The 17,781-nt window shown below is 49.3% G+C and overlaps 2 protein-coding genes across 2 annotated transcripts; both read left to right on the top strand.

Moving 5' to 3' along the window:
• Positions 1–1,133: 1,133 nt before the first annotated feature.
• Positions 1,134–4,836, top strand: TGME49_203685 (hypothetical protein; the record flags this gene model as incomplete). Its single annotated transcript, XM_018779262.1, has 11 exons — positions 1,134–1,188; positions 1,709–1,766; positions 2,002–2,009; positions 2,151–2,205; positions 2,515–2,521; positions 2,680–2,695; positions 2,844–2,910; positions 3,313–3,319; positions 3,495–3,516; positions 4,008–4,035; positions 4,782–4,836. 11 exons carry the CDS (start codon positions 1,134–1,136, stop codon positions 4,834–4,836), a joined length of 378 nt encoding a protein of 125 aa, XP_018637346.1.
• A 3,358-nt stretch (positions 4,837–8,194) lies between these two features.
• TGME49_203688 (hypothetical protein) lies at positions 8,195–9,515 on the top strand (the record flags this gene model as incomplete). Its single annotated transcript, XM_018779263.1, has 5 exons — positions 8,195–8,286; positions 8,596–8,602; positions 8,813–8,834; positions 9,130–9,164; positions 9,408–9,515. 5 exons carry the CDS (start codon positions 8,195–8,197, stop codon positions 9,513–9,515), a joined length of 264 nt encoding a protein of 87 aa, XP_018637345.1.
• Positions 9,516–17,781: the final 8,266 nt, after the last annotated feature.

The following is a 17,781-nucleotide window of genomic DNA, read 5'->3' as shown; positions in this document are numbered from 1 at the left end:
GGGGTTGTCAATATCCATGTGCGTGGTTCAGTCAATATCTTATTCAGAAGAGAGACAGTACGCAAGGCTCCTGTTTTATCAAGAGATGACGGCAGTTGTGTCTCACATGTCCTCATCTTACGGGAGCTTGAAATGTAGTGAAGGTCTCTCCTCGCATCTCAGTACGGAAACATCAGACACAGTTAACGCTTGCGCTTGAGAAATAAGTTGGACTTGACGCCGACTGCAGACCAGTCAAACACTCGGCCACTCATGCAGAGAGAATGAATCCTCAAGTCATATCTTGGCACGTGCGACTAGATTTCCCAACTTGCGTCATTTTCCCGTTCCTCAGCGTTCGGCAGTTATCAGCAATGCGATCAGCAGCGTGCCTGAACTCTTCGCGTGTGGGGTGCCGTTGCAGGAACTAGATGAAAGTAAGGCTAGAGGTCTCCTATTGGCTCCACGTTACCAACTGAGTAGCTACGAGAGCCTTCGTGTGGGTAGTGAGGCCGGGCGCGTCGTCGAGTCGATGATTGGCTATCGGTAGAGTTGCGCCACTTTGTCACCAGGAATCATTCACTCTAATCAAAATAACGCATGATTCGCATAATTTTTTCCGTGCCACGTATGTGTTCGCATTTGCTGCGCTGTTGCAGTGGGCTACGGGTTCCCTTTGTAAGTTGCAGGATTTATGGGGCTTTTTTCTTCGGCGAAGGCCAGGCACAGATTTCGAGGGTGAGACTTATTGTTTCCTTTTTGTGGCAGTCCTTACTTTATGTCATGAGGGACTGATTTTTGCTACATCTTATTCGTGCGCACATAGTCACATTCACCTGTTAAAGTCGCCTGTCTCGCAGTTTGTCCCGAACGTATCGTCTACCCTTACCTGGTTTTTGACAGAATCGCGTGCTCTTGTTCGTAGGGTTCACGTTCAGGTTTTTATGTCTGCGTCAATGTATGCCGCCAACTGCTTGTTGACGAGCACCTTCCTTAAACGCGCGTTACCTGCCGTAACATTACAATATGCAGAAGCTTGGGGGCGTGGCGCAACAAAAGATATCACAGCGAGGCAATAGACGTTCCTTTATTGATGACGGAGACTTCCTCGAAGGCACTCGACACAATCGGGGCCGAAGTCTCGATGGCAGCTCATGACGGTTGTCTGTTTTTGTTATTTGTCCCCTGTGACGATATTCCACAGAGCAGGTCAGTCCTAGTTCAGCTGAGAGATGAAGCTGCTCATGTAGTTGTGAGAAACTGGTGGACACAGGGCATTATGGTGTGTTCAACGTGTTTTACCCCAGTGAAAGAATAAACAGTGAAATGCTATCTGTGCGTTTCAGTGTAACACAAACGTCCTGAACTAGCGGCGCGTACCCTTGCCGGTTTTGGTTATAAAATTCGCTTAATCGCAGGGCGAGGTAGAGGGACACCGGGGAGCGAACTAAACTACCTTGCTAGGTTTGCGTCCCCTGGTGGGAAATTGCATGCCCGACTTTGCACTGAGGCATACTTCTTCGCGGCTCCGTGGTTGAGATACCGGCCATTTGTTCTTACAGACGAGCAGGAACTGGAGCGGACTCGTACAATTTTGTTGGGTGTTCTGGACAGCCACAGTGCCTTTACTCTGCGCACTCGCTAGGGCCAATGTGTGCGGTAGAGAGTCTTTCAACTGCCTTCTGAGAGAGTTTTTCCTTCGGTTTATCTGATCTGTCATACTCTGCAGGTCCGCCGCCTCCAGTTCCCCCTCCTCGTCGGCCGCATCACTATGGAAACGTGCAGGGGTGAGTTTCGCCAATATTACTGCGAGAAACACACACGTTAGAAGTGACCTCCGTCAGCACGACTCTGAATTTTCCACTCGTTGAAGGTCGGAATAAGAAGTCAATACGATCCATCCAGAACCTCCGAGCTTCGCCAGTCCACCACAGTTCCTTTAGTTGATACAGCTAACTACAAAAATCTGCAACCGCCTTTGCGATATATATATACATGTATATGAGAATGCCCCCATTGCAGCGCCCCCCGTAAGTCACCCTGTTATCAGCAGAAGTCTGTACTATCGCACCAAAAAACGCTGTTCACTGTTTTGAGCTTCCGTTGCTGCCAGCTCTCTCATCAATCACAATTACATTGTTATATCTTCTCTGTGCATCCGAAACCCGCAGGACCACCGTCCGAGCAAGGCAGTACAGAAAGCTCAAGAGTCCAACCACCAGTTCCGTAGGCGTTTTCCGATGTGCTCTGTTAGTTAACTTCACAAATATGGTATCTCCCACATGAGGGTCGTCAGCCATCGATATAGTTAGTTCGTGGTGTTCGACCCGATTCGAGACAGTCATCACTCAGGGATGCGTCCGTTTACGACAGGAACGCGGTGGCATGCTTTGGTCCCCTGCATTGAGTCAAGAGGGTAGTCCTGAGTGCTCGTGACGTAGTCACGTGAACCAGGCGCTTTCATTTATGTCATGTTCACTCCATCCTCGGTTCGTACGCTTATTGAATTTGTTCGTTACTCACGACTGTATGCAGTACTCAAGTAAGCGCAATGTATAGTTGACATGTCGGCGTACGGTGATGCTGTGCACAACCGTCGACGGTACCGAATACACCACAGTCAGTGAGGTGTTGCTTTGTTGCTACTGCATAAATTTAGATGTCTTTTGTCTGTGTTTCATGCTGTCCTGTCAACAATAGACTCCCACAGAGGATAGTAAGGCATCTATAGACGCAGAGAAAGGTTGGCAGTGAATCGTTGCCAGTGTAAGCGCAGCAGCTCCGCCTCGCGCCACATCTAGTCCTAGGGATCATGGCGTTTGTTCTTCATGTGCGTGCTTTCTGTCCATATTCTTGCGACTAAGGACCAGACGAAGCTGCCCAGACGGAGGATATTGTGCCTGAGAGCAAGCCGCCAGTTTCAGCGAAGATGTGAGTCAAGGATCGAAAGTGTCGTCGATACGGTGTCAAGGAACACCCGCTTATAGCACTACAACATTGACATGTAGTGCTAGTAATGAAGTTAGTCGTGGGCTCTCAGGACAGGAGAGACATCTACGGTTGACGTCGGTAAGAGGGATAAGGTCCTTGGTTAGTTGGAACAGCTGACGGGATAAAGCCCCGCGCTGACATTACCGATTAGCTTATATTTTGATGCATAGGATCCGCTGGCGGTGGCCTTCTTTGAGGCACTGAATGATGATGAGGCAATCGTTCCATTTGTGAAGAGAACTGATGTTGCTGGCCAGCTGTCAACCCTTCATTCTGCTTATCGTTTGTTTGTTGTCCGCTTTCATTCGAGGTTGTGTGACTTCTGTTTTCCGCGCATGCCAGAGCAGCTGTAAGTATTGGTCAGAGGCACAATTCGCATGGCACTGGTTAGTGAGGTCCGCCCCAGCGGATGTTGTTTCAGAATGTTCATAGCCATTCAGTGTTCGACGACTGCTGGTGTGTATGGTAGTACGGTTCACATGCTCTCGGATACCTCCTTTTGTTCTTTGGGTGCCAACGTCCAGGGCGGCGGTCCGCGTCAAGAAGGTACGTCGTGAGTCTTCTTTGTCTACCGAGACAGAAAAGTGTTGCTGGTGTCAGTCAATATATTATCAAGTACACGATTTTGTTGTGTCTTTCCGCCTGTGATGTCATATACACACGCTCGGAATTCGTTAGACAAAGCCTGAGACACATTCACCCAACTCCTATTATAGCACCCCAGACACATGTTTGCCCGCACGGAAGTTGATATCTGAGGAAGGCAGTGGCTGTAGTGAGTAGGCAAGCTTGTTAAACAAGCGTCATGCTGCAGATAGAAACTCTCACATAACCTCAAATTCGTTTCTAACACCCTTATGTTGTAGTACCGAACTTCACGCTGAAGAGTCGTTCTGTGTCAGTTTCTTCTTGGCTAGAACACCTGTGGGAAAAGTGTCAACAATTCGGTCTCTCTTCATTTTTGACCAGCCGTCTATGGGCCGACTTCCATTTTGTTGTCGAACAGAGGATTTGTATGTCTTTTTCCTCCCCTCCAGAGCCGTTGTATGGCACTGTACCACAGTCGTAAGTGTTGATTCCAGACGCAGTCTCGGGGCAGCAAATCAAATTGAATGGCAGGCAAAGAAAAAACGATAGGCTGTGGAGGAGCGCATACTTGCGTGGATGATATTCGCTGAGGTGCATTCTTGCTTAGCCTCTAACTACGCAGAAGGGAGTATGACGGCTTGAACTATGCGCACTTGGTAACTCGTGGAATCATCGTCATGCAAAAAAAGGCTGATTTTCGACTCTCTATCGAGTTCGCTTGTTTCGGTTTTTCGGGCGAACAACCGGGTTGCCATCAGCACTGACGGTGCCGTTCGGGCTTTTGCTTTGGGGGGGCGAATAATGTCCACGCTTCTGTTTGTTCTGCATCTCAGTAGAAGAGACTGAAAACGTGCCGCCAACAAAGGGAAAGAAGGCATTAGCCTCGAAGTCACATCGTAGTTTACAGGATTAGGCATTGTAGTATTAATCGGTTCTGATTTGTTCATTATTGGAACTGGTAACCATTCAATTGTGCAGCACAAGGATGGTTTTTCTCCCGAGGACAACGATGAAATACAACCCGAGGAAAGGAATATCCGGTACAGCCAAGCGGGCTCTGTTCCTCAGCTTTTTCATCTCAGCTTGTACCTCAATAAAACCCGTAAAATATAGAGGGCGTATGTGAGAGGAGGCATAGTGGTGATTTGACTGCAGTATGTGTATTGGATTCTGTCGCCCTGATTGTCCCGTCACATACGTGGTCCTGTGTTCGCTGTCCTCAGGCCGCTGGTACGGTGCTTCAAGCATGTGACTCAAAACACTCATACAATGTCATGATTTTCTCATATCATGTCGCATCAACCGATACTCCTAAACCCTCATCTACTGCACGTGTTTCGGTTAAAGATTCGCGATCCCCCATCCACCAAGTATTTGGGCGTTGCACTGCTGCCAGAACCCAGTAACAAAAGAGAAGATTTTTTTCCCGATCCTGGGTCAGCGTAGACAGTGGTGGGTGAAAACAAATCCCATATCCTCCAATTCCCTGGAAACAGGGCACGAAGTAGTTTCCACTTTAGTTGGCTCCGCAGCAGACCGCTGTTTTGTTGTAGTTCCACTAGATTGCCATACAAGCTTGTATACCGATTACACTCGTAAATTCAGAATACATGTATGCTTACTCACTTCTGTACTGTATAGAGGTTCTGCCCTTGGAGATAGGATAAGCTCCGCTACCTCACAACTGTCCCGGTGTTGTCCCCACTGTTTTCACATAGTGACCAAACAGCTTGTTTGACCAGTTGGTGGTATATCCGAAGCGGCGAGCGCGTCTTCCACAACCAGTGGATAATGAAATGCGAGGGTTAGGACACTCTGTTTCCTGATCTAAGTGAAAGAACAAATCCAGTAACAATCGACCATGCACACAAACGTCCAAATGCTGGAAGCGTGTAAAGCCGGTTCTCATAATTTCAACGGTATCTTCTGTTGTATTTATCAGCTTAAGCTCTGTCTTCTGTTCAGCCGAAAAGTAAGTTTTATCCGTCATCTCTGTGCCGAAGGATGTCCCCGATGTTCTTTCCATTTTATTCATGTGTGTTGATGCGCAGAGAATTCAGGTTGCATGTGCTGGGGATATGGCCGTACTTGCTTGGCTTGCTCCACCGGTTGTCCCTATTTCAACACCACGTTGCCACTGCCATTACGATTGACACACGGTTTAAGATATCATACTCACGTTATCTCATAAAGTAGGTTTTTCATGCACTTTGTCTTTTCGTCTCAAATTAATAGAGCGCAAGTGAGTTGCGGGAGGCGCGGCTTGCACTGAGATGTGAACTGCATTCATACAGGGGTATTACGTTCATGACAGTTTGCTGAGAATGGAGGCGTAAATGTGATTATTTTCCTTTGCTTGCTGGCAGTTTCGACCTTCGCGTTCATCTTTAAGCATTTGCAGACATGATGGGGCAACACGCGGCCTGCCATTTGTGTGACATGTGTTCAGATTCCCATTCTTCAACGGCGTGTCTAAGTCAAAAACTGTAAGCATGTAAACGTCAACCGGATGAGATAAAGAATACAGATGGTGAAAGCGCCGACTCATCCTTAGCCACAATTTCATTTCATTCCGGTTCACGACCACACAGGACGCTGCTGCTAATCTGCATGCGTGGGTTTTCCTGCAATGTGAGAATGCTTTTCAGAAAGCACGTACGTGAGGGAGCTCCGCATTTCCGTGCTGTTACTCAGAACAGCCAAGCATAACGCATTACCTGTCCAACAGCTAACTGTACATTTTAACCAACAAACGACCTCTACTTCCAAAACAGGTTCCGATCGCCAGATGAGCCGACTTATACAGTGGCCAAACGTTTACTCGGGAATGAAGGACAGGCCGTCTACTCAGATACCCGTTTAGCATGAGAAAGGAATCCAAGTGGCTGTTCCGTACTTCGGAAGGAGACTAAGCTGATGTGACATCAAGGGATGAATAACGTCCTCCATTATGTCTCTGCCATTTGTGATCTTTATGGTTTCATAGCGGCTACCAGCAAGTACGTGCAATACTATGGCTAGGGAAAGAGTTAACGCCACAGCGTAGTAGGGCGAGGGATGGTTTGGTGGCATTACATGCTTGCGCTGCGGTGGCGCCGCTGTTATTGAGATAGGTCCGGGTTAGCGTCATCACGTGAAGTGTCACGTCGCCGCTTGAGACTCCAGTCGGCAGCTAAGCGATGGGGAAACCTGTCAGACCCACGTCACAGTCTGCAGTTGTGCGGCTACCGTCGAAGGCGATCTTCGGTTTCTTTGCGTTCAGGCAGAAGCCGAGCTTGGCCGCCTGGCCGCTATCCACTAAATCAGAAGTAGGCAAGGAAGGAACATTGATAGGGGCAACAGAGATCCTGGTAGCGTCCGACAGTTTGAGCAGGGTGGAATGCTGGACGCCGAACAACAAAAAAACCTCACGCAACATTTAGTAGTAGGGAGCAAGGCTACATCCATAGCACACGCGTCTCTTTGTCAATGCAGATGCAAATTCGATTCAATTTTCTGACGCGCCTGTGTGTGCATTAGGTGCCAAGAGAACGTAAGTTTGCGTCACCAGTGCACTTGGCACACCGTGCCGGCAGATGCCGCAGCCTGCTCGGCTTGTGGGCGTTTCTCAGAATCAAGACGCACAGACATGCTTTCCATGATGCAAAGGAATAAATGAGTTACTAGGAACTACACGCATCATTGTATTCCTCTATGGACTCGCTGAGGCTATATTTTCGCTTAACCTGGCCAGTTCGAATGTGCCGATGTCCTGTATATCCTGTATATCCTCAGAGACTTTATGAATCAGCAACAGATGCAGAGCGGCTGTGTAGCCGTCGACGGGTGTGCTTGTGTATCTTACGTAACATTGCGGTGCAACACTATTGCCACAGTATTCCTCCACTGCTCCATCGCACGAGAATTGGAACTTACAGCTTGATAGCAGCAACCCTTTTCAAACAGGCAGCCGCTGGTTACGGCAGTGGACAGAATTCCAAGGCTGCATTTCAAGAGGTCGTTTGCTAATTTCTCCGTACACTGGCGTACCCTCTACCGGCGGAATGCATTATTGCTGCATAGCTGTACGCGTCTCATCCGTCAGGCAGTTTGATGATTGTGTAGGATTTCTTTTGCGGGAGGTGGGTGTTGAGTAATTATATCATGACTTCTCAAGATGTCGCTTGCTTTTCACGAGTTTTCGGTGCTCTGCGTGTTTCGCATCTCTCGCCTATGCAGCAGAGAGTTCCGTCGAGGCGGCACCTAAGCAGTGAGTACTCCGCAACTATATTCGGGGTGGTATGTGCCAAATCCTGAGCGACGTCTGCACAACTAATTCCGTCCTCTGTCCGATGGATCCACTGGCGACTGTGGGCATGTTCTGATTGCATCATCTGTTACTAGGACTGTAGGTTTCTGCTCAGCAGTGAAATCAAAAGGCTTACAGTTTGCGCAGACAACGGTTTCTGTAGGCAGGCGTAAAATTCAAGAGGCACTTCTCAATGTGTCCATGTCTGTCGTGATGCCATGCTTCTTTGTCTCCTCTCCTCGTGCATATCGCCAGAAAAAACGTAAGGAACGTGTGTGCGGCCAATAACCGGTGTGTGTCCTCACACTTGCTTAAGTATTCCGCCTTTGCAACCTGAGGCAGTGTTCGATGTTTGACATCCTCTGCTTGAGTTCACTCTGTGTTGCAGGTGGGCGAGCGCTTTCTTGGCTCTTCAAGCCGATACCATGGCCACCGGGCACGTAAGCAGCTTCGTCCTGTACAACGAACAAACTCTGCCATACAGTAATCTGTAACTGTAGGGGGACTAATGTGATTGTATATCGGAACCTGCATGCGATTCACTGAACCAAGAAATGACAAGGCTATTGACGAACACGGCCCTTGCCTGTTTGTCGTGGCGTTTTTTGCTTTGTGTTACGGACGCTGGCGGTCCAGCTCGGACGTGTGCTATGCATACGCTGACCTATGCATGTGCCTACCCAGTGGCGTTATAACAAGGACACGAGTGTACTGCCGACTGAGTTCCTCTCCTCCGTTACCACCCTCAGGCAGAAAGTGAGTGCTGCGGCCAAGCGTCTTGCTCATTATCAGATCACCTTCGACACTGGATAATGAACTGTCGTCCCGGGTCTCTACTCGATGCGTCGCTGTAGTGTAGAGAAGCGTACCACTACTGCCACGAACGAGTTCTGAGCTGCCGTCTCACGCCAGACAAATCGGTGGTGCCAGTGCCCTCAAAAATTCGACCTTTTACGTTGTCTACAGACGCCCCGAGTGGCCGACCTCAGTAAGTGGAGGGGAAGCTGCGAGGTCGCGTTTCCAAAGTTTTCGGTGTCGTGCAGAGATGGTGGAGAGACGCTTTTGATTAACAGGAGCTCACATGCTGGTGCCAAACTAGCGTATTTGCCACGTCCACCGAACAGTCATCAGGAGAACGCAGGAAGCCGGGCCGGCACGGACGCCTTCTATGTGTTTTGCACACGTCAAACGATGGAAGGAGAATGTTTTCTTGAAACAGTCAGGCGTCTTGGCGGTGCTCGTGATCTGTCGATACCGCACAACTGTGTGCTTTTGCCGCTCAGAAGCTCCGTCTAAAAGCGCCGAAGAAGAACCGGAAGTATGGCCTGTGGCGGAATTAGCTGGCACCTCGACGTCGAATGCAGCCGAGAGAAGGGAGCGGTTGACACCTTCGTAGTGCATCTTGTCGTGTACTCTGTAGGTGGTGTTGAGCTGGACGATTCTCACTTAGAAGCACGAGAGGTGGCTGCGCAGCCTGACAGAGGCTTCGCATCCCCTGGTTACATGCTAGCAGGGGCCTAGATCAATTGGCGATTGTGTGACTGTCTTGGATGCTTTGCAGAAGCCATCGTCCGGGGGTGTATCTAGGCTGGCGTCGGCCCCTTCGTTGCCTTCGGTGTCTCCGTCTAAGTCTTCGCAGGGAGCCGGATCGGGTCCTGCGCGTACGTAATAAATGCGTCAGCTAGTCCAAGTGACACGTGGGTCTCCAGATTAGCCGCCTTATACAGTGGCCAAACGTTTACTCGGGAATGAAGGACAGGCCGTCTACTCAGATACCCGTTTAGCATGAGAAAGGAATCCAAGTGGCTGTTCCGTACTTCGGAAGGAGACTAAGCTGATGTGACATCAAGGGATGAATAACGTCCTCCATTATGTCTCTGCCATTTGTGATCTTTATGGTTTCATAGCGGCTACCAGCAAGTACGTGCAATACTATGGCTAGGGAAAGAGTTAACGCCACAGCGTAGTAGGGCGAGGGATGGTTTGGTGGCATTACATGCTTGCGCTGCGGTGGCGCCGCTGTTATTGAGATAGGTCCGGGTTAGCGTCATCACGTGAAGTGTCACGTCGCCGCTTGAGACTCCAGTCGGCAGCTAAGCGATGGGGAAACCTGTCAGACCCACGTCACAGTCTGCAGTTGTGCGGCTACCGTCGAAGGCGATCTTCGGTTTCTTTGCGTTCAGGCAGAAGCCGAGCTTGGCCGCCTGGCCGCTATCCACTAAATCAGAAGTAGGCAAGGAAGGAACATTGATAGGGGCAACAGAGATCCTGGTAGCGTCCGACAGTTTGAGCAGGGTGGAATGCTGGACGCCGAACAACAAAAAAACCTCACGCAACATTTAGTAGTAGGGAGCAAGGCTACATCCATAGCACACGCGTCTCTTTGTCAATGCAGATGCAAATTCGATTCAATTTTCTGACGCGCCTGTGTGTGCATTAGGTGCCAAGAGAACGTAAGTTTGCGTCACCAGTGCACTTGGCACACCGTGCCGGCAGATGCCGCAGCCTGCTCGGCTTGTGGGCGTTTCTCAGAATCAAGACGCACAGACATGCTTTCCATGATGCAAAGGAATAAATGAGTTACTAGGAACTACACGCATCATTGTATTCCTCTATGGACTCGCTGAGGCTATATTTTCGCTTAACCTGGCCAGTTCGAATGTGCCGATGTCCTGTATATCCTGTATATCCTCAGAGACTTTATGAATCAGCAACAGATGCAGAGCGGCTGTGTAGCCGTCGACGGGTGTGCTTGTGTATCTTACGTAACATTGCGGTGCAACACTATTGCCACAGTATTCCTCCACTGCTCCATCGCACGAGAATTGGAACTTACAGCTTGATAGCAGCAACCCTTTTCAAACAGGCAGCCGCTGGTTACGGCAGTGGACAGAATTCCAAGGCTGCATTTCAAGAGGTCGTTTGCTAATTTCTCCGTACACTGGCGTACCCTCTACCGGCGGAATGCATTATTGCTGCATAGCTGTACGCGTCTCATCCGTCAGGCAGTTTGATGATTGTGTAGGATTTCTTTTGCGGGAGGTGGGTGTTGAGTAATTATATCATGACTTCTCAAGATGTCGCTTGCTTTTCACGAGTTTTCGGTGCTCTGCGTGTTTCGCATCTCTCGCCCATGCAGTATGAATGTGACACAATGAACTCATCGATGTACATCCTCACTCCTGCTTCAATGCTCCTCGCTGATGCAGCCTAAGGCATTGTGCGGTGATGGACAGTTTCAGGACTAGTTCACTGTTTGTTGCAGGTCGACCAGCGAGCGCATCCGGAGTGACACCCAGCACAATCAAACTGACACCACGAGGAGAGTAAGCAGCTCCGTCGTCTAGAAGAACGAGCAGTCTCGTTATGCAGTACACCCTAATCGCAAGCGAGCAGCCGTCGTTCATTATTTAGGAACCCGCATGTGCTTCCCTGAGCCAAGCAATGACAAGGCTATTGACGAACACGGCCCTTGCCTGTTTGTCGTGGCGTTTTTTGCTTTGTGTTACGGACGCTGGCGGTCCAGCTCGGACGTGTGCTATGCATACGCTGACCTATGCATGTGCCTACCCAGTGGCGTTATAACAAGGACACGAGTGTACTGCCGACTGAGTTCCTCTCCTCCGTTACCACCCTCAGGCAGACAGTGAGTGCTGCGGCCAAGCGTCTTGCTCATTATCAGATCACCTTCGACACTGGATAATGAACTGTCGTCCCGGGTCTCTACTCGATGCGTCGCTGTAGTGTAGAGAAGCGTACCACTACTGCCACGAACGAGTTCTGAGCTGCCGTCTCACGCCAGACAAATCGGTGGTGCCAGTGCCCTCAAAAATTCGACCTTTTACGTTGTCTACAGACGCCCCGAGTGGCCGACCTCAGTAAGTGGAGGGGAAGCTGCGAGGTCGCGTTTCCAAAGTTTTCGGTGTCGTGCAGAGATGGTGGAGAGACGCTTTTGATTAACAGGAGCTCACATGCTGGTGCCAAACTAGCGTATTTGCCACGTCCACCGAACAGTCATCAGGAGAACGCAGGAAGCCGGGCCGGCACGGACGCCTTCTATGTGTTTTGCACACGTCAAACGATGGAAGGAGAATGTTTTCTTGAAACAGTCAGGCGTCTTGGCGGTGCTCGTGATCTGTCGATACCGCACAACTGTGTGCTTTTGCCGATCAGGAGAGCTCTTTGAGGGCGTCGGAGAAGTGCAGAAAGTATGTTTGGCGCGTGTTATTAACTGGCGCCTCGACGTCGAATGCAGCCGAGAGGAGGGAGCGGTTGACACCTTCGTAGTGCATCTTGTCGTGTACTCTGTAGGTGGTGTTGAGCTGGACGATTCTCACTTAGAAGTACGAGAGGTGGCTGAGCAGCCTGACAGAGGCTTCGCATCCCCTGGTTACATGCTAGAAGGGGCCTAGATCAATTGGCGATTGTGTGACTGTCTTGGATGCTTTGCAGAAGCCATCGTCCGGGGGTGTATCTAGGCTGGCGTCGGCCCCTTCGTTGCCTTCGGTGTCTCCGTCTAAGTCTTCGCAGGGAGCAGGATCTGTGCAAGCACGTATGTAATAAATGGGGCGTGTAACATCAAGTAAATATGGGTTTGCAGAATCTGTTCGTACCGCTGTGTTCGACGGTACCACCGTTGTTTGGTGTGGACACAGGCGTGCGCATATTCGGTCAGACACAGCTTCGGCGGCATATTCCCTTGAGCGTGTGCCAACATATGTCATCTCAGTTGGCTTCCTCAACGAGATAGCATACACTATTTGCCAACAACAAAATTTGACGATGGCCTATGGTGACGATGGGAGACAGCTATTTGTTTTGCCATGCTCCGCTGTGTTTTGCGAATACGATATTGTGTGTCGATGGCGTATGGTTCCATACAGGCACATCGGGGCGCCTCTCCCCCATCCCAGAAGGTGGACTCTCAGAATGAAGACAGCTGACGACGCTTGGAGTGCCGATTTGACACTTCGATTAGATAGACTTGCGAATCCACAGTCAGGGTTATGCTAAGCGACGGTTTCCAGGTGTCTTCAATTCAGTCAGTTCTGCTACATGGGATGCGAGCAAACAAAGTGCTTTTTGATAACTTTGAGTGTCAATTTATGGATGCTGCATAACTCTTAAACACCAAGACCCTGCTGGTTGACGTGATTTGGGGTCGCAGGTGAGCTACTTTCCATGGCTCGATTGGGGCAGGCGCAGGTTACAAATTTTGGTGGAATGCGGCACGACTGTGTGACATCAGAGCTCACCTAGAGTCTAGGTGTCGGCCGTAATATAGTGACAGGCACCGCCCGTGGTGTGTTGTCTGTGTGTAGCAACGTATGCCTGGGGTATCATCCATAGCACCGATCGCCAGTCCCATTGAAACTACGGAGGAAGGCGTCCTTATGGGTGGCCTAGCTTGTTGATATTCTGTTTTTATTCCAGTGTCAGCTTCACAGCGGATTCACTGTGACGGCACGTACACGTGGGGTCACGCTGTCGGCATTTTATCGGCTACATCGGTATATCTGTTTAATGCTACCTTACCCCCTGATGGACAAAAGGTATAATGTCCATCTGATGAACACTGCATTTCTGTGTCGGTGTGGTGTTTAGGTACTGGCTGCACGCAGCGGCAACGCTGGTGTTGTGTGTTCTTGATCGCGCCTCCCTTATCTTCAATTTTTGTTTTCGTCGTTTGAACGTTGCATTGCCTTTCATGAATGTCACCCCTGTGTGTTTTAATTCTTAGTGATTTCGGAATGGAAAACTGGTAGGGAAGGTTGAGAGCAGCCACGTAAGCTCGGTGGAACGAAATGCTATCGGTAAAGCGGGGTACACTGGGGCGCGAACGATGCTGCCCAACCGCTCACCTAAAGAAAAACACCAAAATGATTTTTTCCGATCAGGTCCTGTCTCAGGGTCCACTTGGTTTCCTTCCAAATGATGTAAGACGCAGCGGCCTGCTCACGATCATGTTGATTTCGTCGTCATATCGAAGCTATCAGGCGCTGTGTACATGCCACCTACAGCAGATACGCGAGCGCACGATTGTCTCATCTTTCCTTCAGTATGCAAGCTTTATTTGTAATCTGGCAAGAAAAATGGGTGCATCTGAAGGAGCCACATCGATGACAGCTGAGCACCCTTTACGCGACATCACCTGGTCGATGCACGCACGCTTAGCGCGGCCAGAAACACTTTGCGTGAAACTACTTTCGTCGTCATGTGGACACAGAACAGTTTTATTGCAAGCTAAAGAAACCACGGTCGTATAGGTCATCCAGCGGATATGCAGCACAGACAGTGATGGATAGGTTCTGGGGGAACCTCTGACGAAGGATGGTGTCATTTAGTAGTGTGCCATTTACCAGTTGTATCACAATATGGAAACCTCTTAAGAGATGCTAGATCGCGCTGAAGGGGATTACGTAGGAAGCTGCCTCGAGCATCATAAGCAGAACAAGTTACGAAGTGAATCAGCAGAGCATGCAGCATACAGACGAAGGAACTCCACGTCGGGACGGTGCTGCAGTGTTGTGCAGGAGTCTGTTGAGTTTGTGTAGAGTTGTGTGGCAGTACCTGCGACAACGCTATGCCTTTCCTCTTGATATGTGGCCAATGCAGAAACTGTCATGTCGGCCCGAAGACGGTCACCACGATATACAGTCGACATTCATTGAGTAGTTAACGTAGACCCTACTTTTTCGTTAGTCCCCGAACGAACAGACACAGAAATCCATGTTGTGGACGCTGATGGCCTTTCGGTAAAACGAGAAGATGGGAACTAGGGAAGTATGAACGTATGTGATCGAGAGACACGGTTGTGCATCAGATGTAGTAGGTTTCAGAGCGATCTATACGTTGTCAGAAGCGTGTTTACTAGAACTGAAAAAAGATATCCTGAACTCGAGGTGAACGGCGGTGCGGTGAATGCCTGATATTGCACTGAACTGAAGATGGAGTTTTTCTGGTCAGGATTAGTTGGTGTTTTTGCCCCCGGTTTCCTGCTCGATCAAGTGAGCTACCCTTGAGTACTTTTTTTCATGCCCTCGTGGGGCGCCAAGCTAAGGCATTCATTGATTTTTGAAGGGGTGAGTATGAGTCTCCTCTACCTCGTATATGACGTTCCGCAAGAGTTAGCAAGAATCTACTCTGCCTGTTCCACGCCCGAAGCTCGCCTCTTGACATCTGAATGAGAAAGCGAATTTGTGTAAATGTTTTCGGAAGTGACTATGACTGTCCGTGTAGCCAGGCAGTGCGCGATTTTTACCGAGTGTGCTTCGCAAATGCTTGTTGCCATGAACTGGGGATTTAAAGCAAGCAGGAGCTACCTTTCCATTTTCTATTGCTCGTCCCTGGTTTGCGGCTAACACAGGAAATATAAACCATATGCACGGCGGAACTGAGAAACAGGCTGGGTTGATAACATTTTTTTAGTTGGGATGAGTACCGAACTGACTCTTATGCTGATGCGGCTTTGTTGAGCTCCTGCGTCTAGCGAAGGGCAGTTTTTGTAACCTGGAACACGCAGCCAGTGAAGAGCCCATTCGAACACACGATACTGCTGATCCACAGGCGAGAGCAACAACGTCCCACTTTAACCTTAGCACTGTGTCCTAGTCAGAGTACGGAAAATATCTGAACCTTCGGAACCAAGAATGTGCTTACGCTACTTACCTTCTTCCTTTCTGTCCACCGATTTTGTGATTGCACATCTTTTCTGTGGCGCGATGCTGCATTTGGCTCACGAAATTCCACTGCGAGCCAAGATTTTTTCACTGAGGAGACAATGCCCACTGCGCAAATATTATAGCTCTCAGAAAGCTGTTATTTCCCGAGACCGATTTCGATCTTCTTAGAGCTTTTTCCAGGTGTATTCGGTGTACAGCGTGATAAAGATGCGGACAGTCCTGTGCGGAAGACTGGCACAGCTATTGCAACTGTTGCATTCGGTCTTGAAACAGTAGCTCTTACCAACGTTGTACATAACTTCTGGTACCAAAGATCCAGCATGGCTACTCCAGCTATAAACGCAATACTACGATGTGTCCCGGCTGCACAAACCAGTATCGATAATTGTGTTTTTTCATTAACCGAGAAGCTGTGATCTTCCTGTAGCGCTAGTGGGAAATTCCTGCTGTTGGAAAACTAAGAGTTGCTTGCAAAAACACGGACAGTCTCTCTGCACTACGCGCTTCCAGTCACAGAGCTTGCGATGAGCATGAATACTGTAGAATGCTTTGGCTTCCACGCGTATTTGGCTACTCGCCTAGTTGAAGGTTTCGTGAGGTGCATCGAATACAACGCACTATCTGATACACGGCTGCATGGGACATGGACCACCTGTGACCGGAGATGGCTTCCACTAACGACGCCACGCCACGTCTGTCCCTCGTTGCGATCTTCCTATGCGGCAATCAGTCTTGCGCGTTTAGGAAGATGGAGGAGAGACTCCCTAACGGCAAAGCCGGTTTCATATGAACCTCTTTTCTTGTGCAGTGAAGTGAGTGCTGGAGTCTACCCCATCCTGCCTCCAACCAGCATCTGGGAACCCGAGAAAATGGCAAATGGCCAGAGAAGAACGCGTTGATTTATCGGAGGTATTTCCATTGATGAAAATGGCTACATTGAAGACACAAAATGTCTCATCTGTATTCGTCGTTTCGGAAAGTCTACATGATTTTATTTCCATCTACCAAAACAACCATAGGCGCCAATATCCCACGCTAACCGTGGTACCACTATATTTAAGTTATGTGACCGTTGCCTTTTGCATTTGCATTTTTTCTCCGATGACAACTCACAACAAACAGTGACGGCATTCCTCCGGGACATGGTGCTCTAAGGTGACAGGCGTTCATGTTGACTTTACAGTAACAAACCCTATATTCAGCTCTGCCTGGTGCACATGAAGACACGCAGAAAGACTCCATCTTCTGCATATGTGGCTCTGACCTGCTCGCAACAGCAATGAGACACAATGCGTTCTGAAGCAGCTTCGTTGTTCCGGAGGGTAGCTCTGTTGACTCAACTGCTACTGCATCCGATGTTCCGGCTTGCGTTGCTATACATGTTCCTGCATGACGGCAACGTTGTATGCTGAGGAAGGGGAAACATTAGGAAACCAAATGAGGGGCACAACTTGCTCCAAGATCAATTTCCAACATGGAAAGAGAGTGTAAAAGAAACATTCCTCAGTGAGGCGCAAAACATTCACAGGCGTTACTCGTCTAGTTCTTGTTGCTCCCCGTTCACAACGAAGACGTACGCGAAATGTCGCCGGGAGCAGAACGCCTGTAAACCGGGTGGCGTGTGCCATCCTATTACCCAATTTTGTTGCTAGAAATGTCTCCTGGTAAAACTTTGTCGCTTCCGTTGAAATCAAGTTTAGAATACTCTTTTGAAAACGACTTACACAAGTAATAAATAGTGGCAACTTCCCGCAAGTGAGGCTCCACCAGGGAAGCAAAACGCAGCTGAGCGTGATTTTCTACTTTCGGTTCCCTGTGACGCGTCTCCTCCTCAACTGCGACCCCTGAGAATAAAAAGCCACATTCTCCAGATATTTCAGAGCAACTACTTCCCAACTGCTCCGTCGTTGAATGTTGTGACACCGGAACGGGTGTGTTTTAGAGGGAAATAAACTGTGTACTGCGTCCACTCGACTTCTCAAGTTGCGTGCAAGATGTTTCAGCTGTTTCCCACTTGTCTTCGGGGTCCTCTCTTGATCCGGGAAAAACAGTTTTTGGCGACGCGTGCGTCTTCTTTACGGTATCCCCTTCCGTGGTGTGAAAACTGTTGGTAAGTTACTTTTTCTAGTGACCTTTCTCCCCTGAAACGAGTATTTTCCTCTCTGCCGGGTCTCTTGTTGCAAGGTTACCGGAGCCCCGCCAATTTTTGCTCTACTTCGTGCGTGTGCTTCCGTCGGCGGCATTTGCTTCCAA

Source organism: Toxoplasma gondii, chromosome VIIa (genome assembly GCF_000006565.2).
Source record: "Toxoplasma gondii ME49 chromosome VIIa, whole genome shotgun sequence".
In the NCBI taxonomy this organism is placed as follows: domain Eukaryota; phylum Apicomplexa; class Conoidasida; order Eucoccidiorida; family Sarcocystidae; genus Toxoplasma; species Toxoplasma gondii.
The sequence above is the reverse complement of the archived record's forward strand: the minus strand, read 5'-3'. Positions and strand labels throughout refer to the sequence as shown.